At 37.8% G+C, this 1,748-nt stretch overlaps 1 protein-coding gene across 1 annotated transcript; it reads left to right on the forward strand.

The window, feature by feature from the left end:
- Window positions 1-212: 212 nt before the first annotated feature.
- On the forward strand, window positions 213-1,160 carry LOC141290618 (chemokine XC receptor 1-like). The gene has a single exon (XM_073822728.1). The coding sequence runs from the start codon at window positions 213-215 to the stop codon at window positions 1,158-1,160; it is 948 nt and encodes a 315-aa protein (XP_073678829.1).
- The last annotated feature ends 588 nt before the right edge of the window (window positions 1,161-1,748 follow it).

Consider the following 1,748-nt stretch of genomic DNA (forward strand, 5'->3'; position numbering starts at 1 on the left):
TCAAAAAATATTTTTCTAAGTTGTAAATAAAACTGGAGTATGTTTTACAAGAAAATACTATTTTAGTTTTCCTACTTACCATTTATATATAACTATTTTCAACATTTACAAGCAAATTCTAACTGATTTTTTTATTTTTTATTTCAGTGAATAAAGAGCAAAGGTTGAACCTGGACAAATCCGATCTGGCCAGTTTGCGAATGGAGATCGACATGACTGATGAGAATACAAAAGACAATGACTTTTACTACAACTACAACACTGAAGACTATGACGACCAGTTGTGTCGCAAAGAGGAGGTGGTGAAAGTCGGATCCATTGTTATTCCAATTTTTTTCACAGTAGTGGTCGTGTTGAGCTGCATCGGTAACATCCTCGTTCTGGTGATCCTTCAACTCTACAAGAGCCTTAAATGCCTGACCAAAGTCTTCATCCTCAATTTAACTGTGTCAGATCTGCTGTTCACTTTTGGACTTCCATTTTGGGCCTCGTATTACATCTGGGGTTGGACATTTGGAGAGGTTGGCTGTAAAGCTGTGAAGTTTCTCTTCTACGTTGGCTTTTACAGCAGCGTGTTGTTCTTGACTTTAATGACCGTTCAGCGTTACATGGCAGTGGTTCATCCTCTGTCCAACTGGGAGAAATCAAGATGCTTTTCAGTCGCTCCTTTTATCATTTGGATCCTGAGTGGAACGGTTGCGCTGCTCAGTTCACTTCATAGTACAGTCATGATAGAATCTGACAGTCAATACTGTGAATATGACAGTGTTGAATGGAAATCTGGCATTGCCTATTTTCAAAATGCCTTTTTCCTCATTGCGTTTGTAATCATGGGTTATTGCTATGGAACGATGCTTCGGACGATTACAAAATCACAGACTAACAGACACAAGACTGTTAGACTAACATTTTTTATCATGTTAGTGTTTTTTATCGGCTGGGCTCCATATAACATTGTCATGTTCCTAAAATCTTTGACCTTCCATCCATTCATAGACTGTGAAGTAAGCAAAAGAATCGACTATGCATATTATGCTTGCCGAATGTTAGCTTTTACACACTGTTGCATCAACCCAGCGATTGTAGTTTTGGATGCAAAGTTCTGTAATAATTTACAAGAGCCTATGAACAATAATGTAAATAACTATCACAATATTTGAACTTCTGATTCTACTTGGTAAGATAAGCTAGACTTGAGAGAGAAAAGTTGGGTGCTTAAAGGAAGAGTTCACCCAAATCTAGAATTTGCTGAAAATGTACTCACCCTCAGGCCATCCAAGATGTACAGTAGATGAGTTTGTTTCTTCATGGGAACAGATTTGCAAGAATGTAGCATTCCATCACTTGCTCACCAGTGGATCCTCTGTAGTGAATGGGTGCCATCAGAATGAGAGTCTAAACAGCTGATAAAAACATCACAATAATTCACAAGTAATCCACACGACTCTAGTTCATCAAAGCGTACATCAGTGTTTGTAACAAAAGAAATCTATCATCAAGACTTGTATATGCACAGATTAGAGATTACCTGATGGACTGCAGTCATGTGGATTATTGTGATGTTTTTATCAGCTGTTTGGACTGTCATTCTGACGGCACCCATTCATTCACTTGCAGAAGATCCATTGGTGAGCAAGTGATGTGATGCTAAACTTCTCCAAATCTGTTCTGTTGAAGAAACAAAATCATCTACATCTTGGATGACCAGAGAGCGAGTAAATTTTAAGCAAATTCTCATTTATTTTTTT

The sequence above is a fragment of the Garra rufa genome, chromosome 18 (genome assembly GCF_049309525.1).
Source record: "Garra rufa chromosome 18, GarRuf1.0, whole genome shotgun sequence".
Classification (NCBI taxonomy): domain Eukaryota; kingdom Metazoa; phylum Chordata; class Actinopteri; order Cypriniformes; family Cyprinidae; genus Garra; species Garra rufa.

Excerpts from the sequence above, each read along its gene's own strand:
- LOC141290618 (XM_073822728.1), top strand. The coding sequence starts at position 213 with ATGACTGATGAGAATACAAAAGACAATGACTTTTACTACAACTACAAC.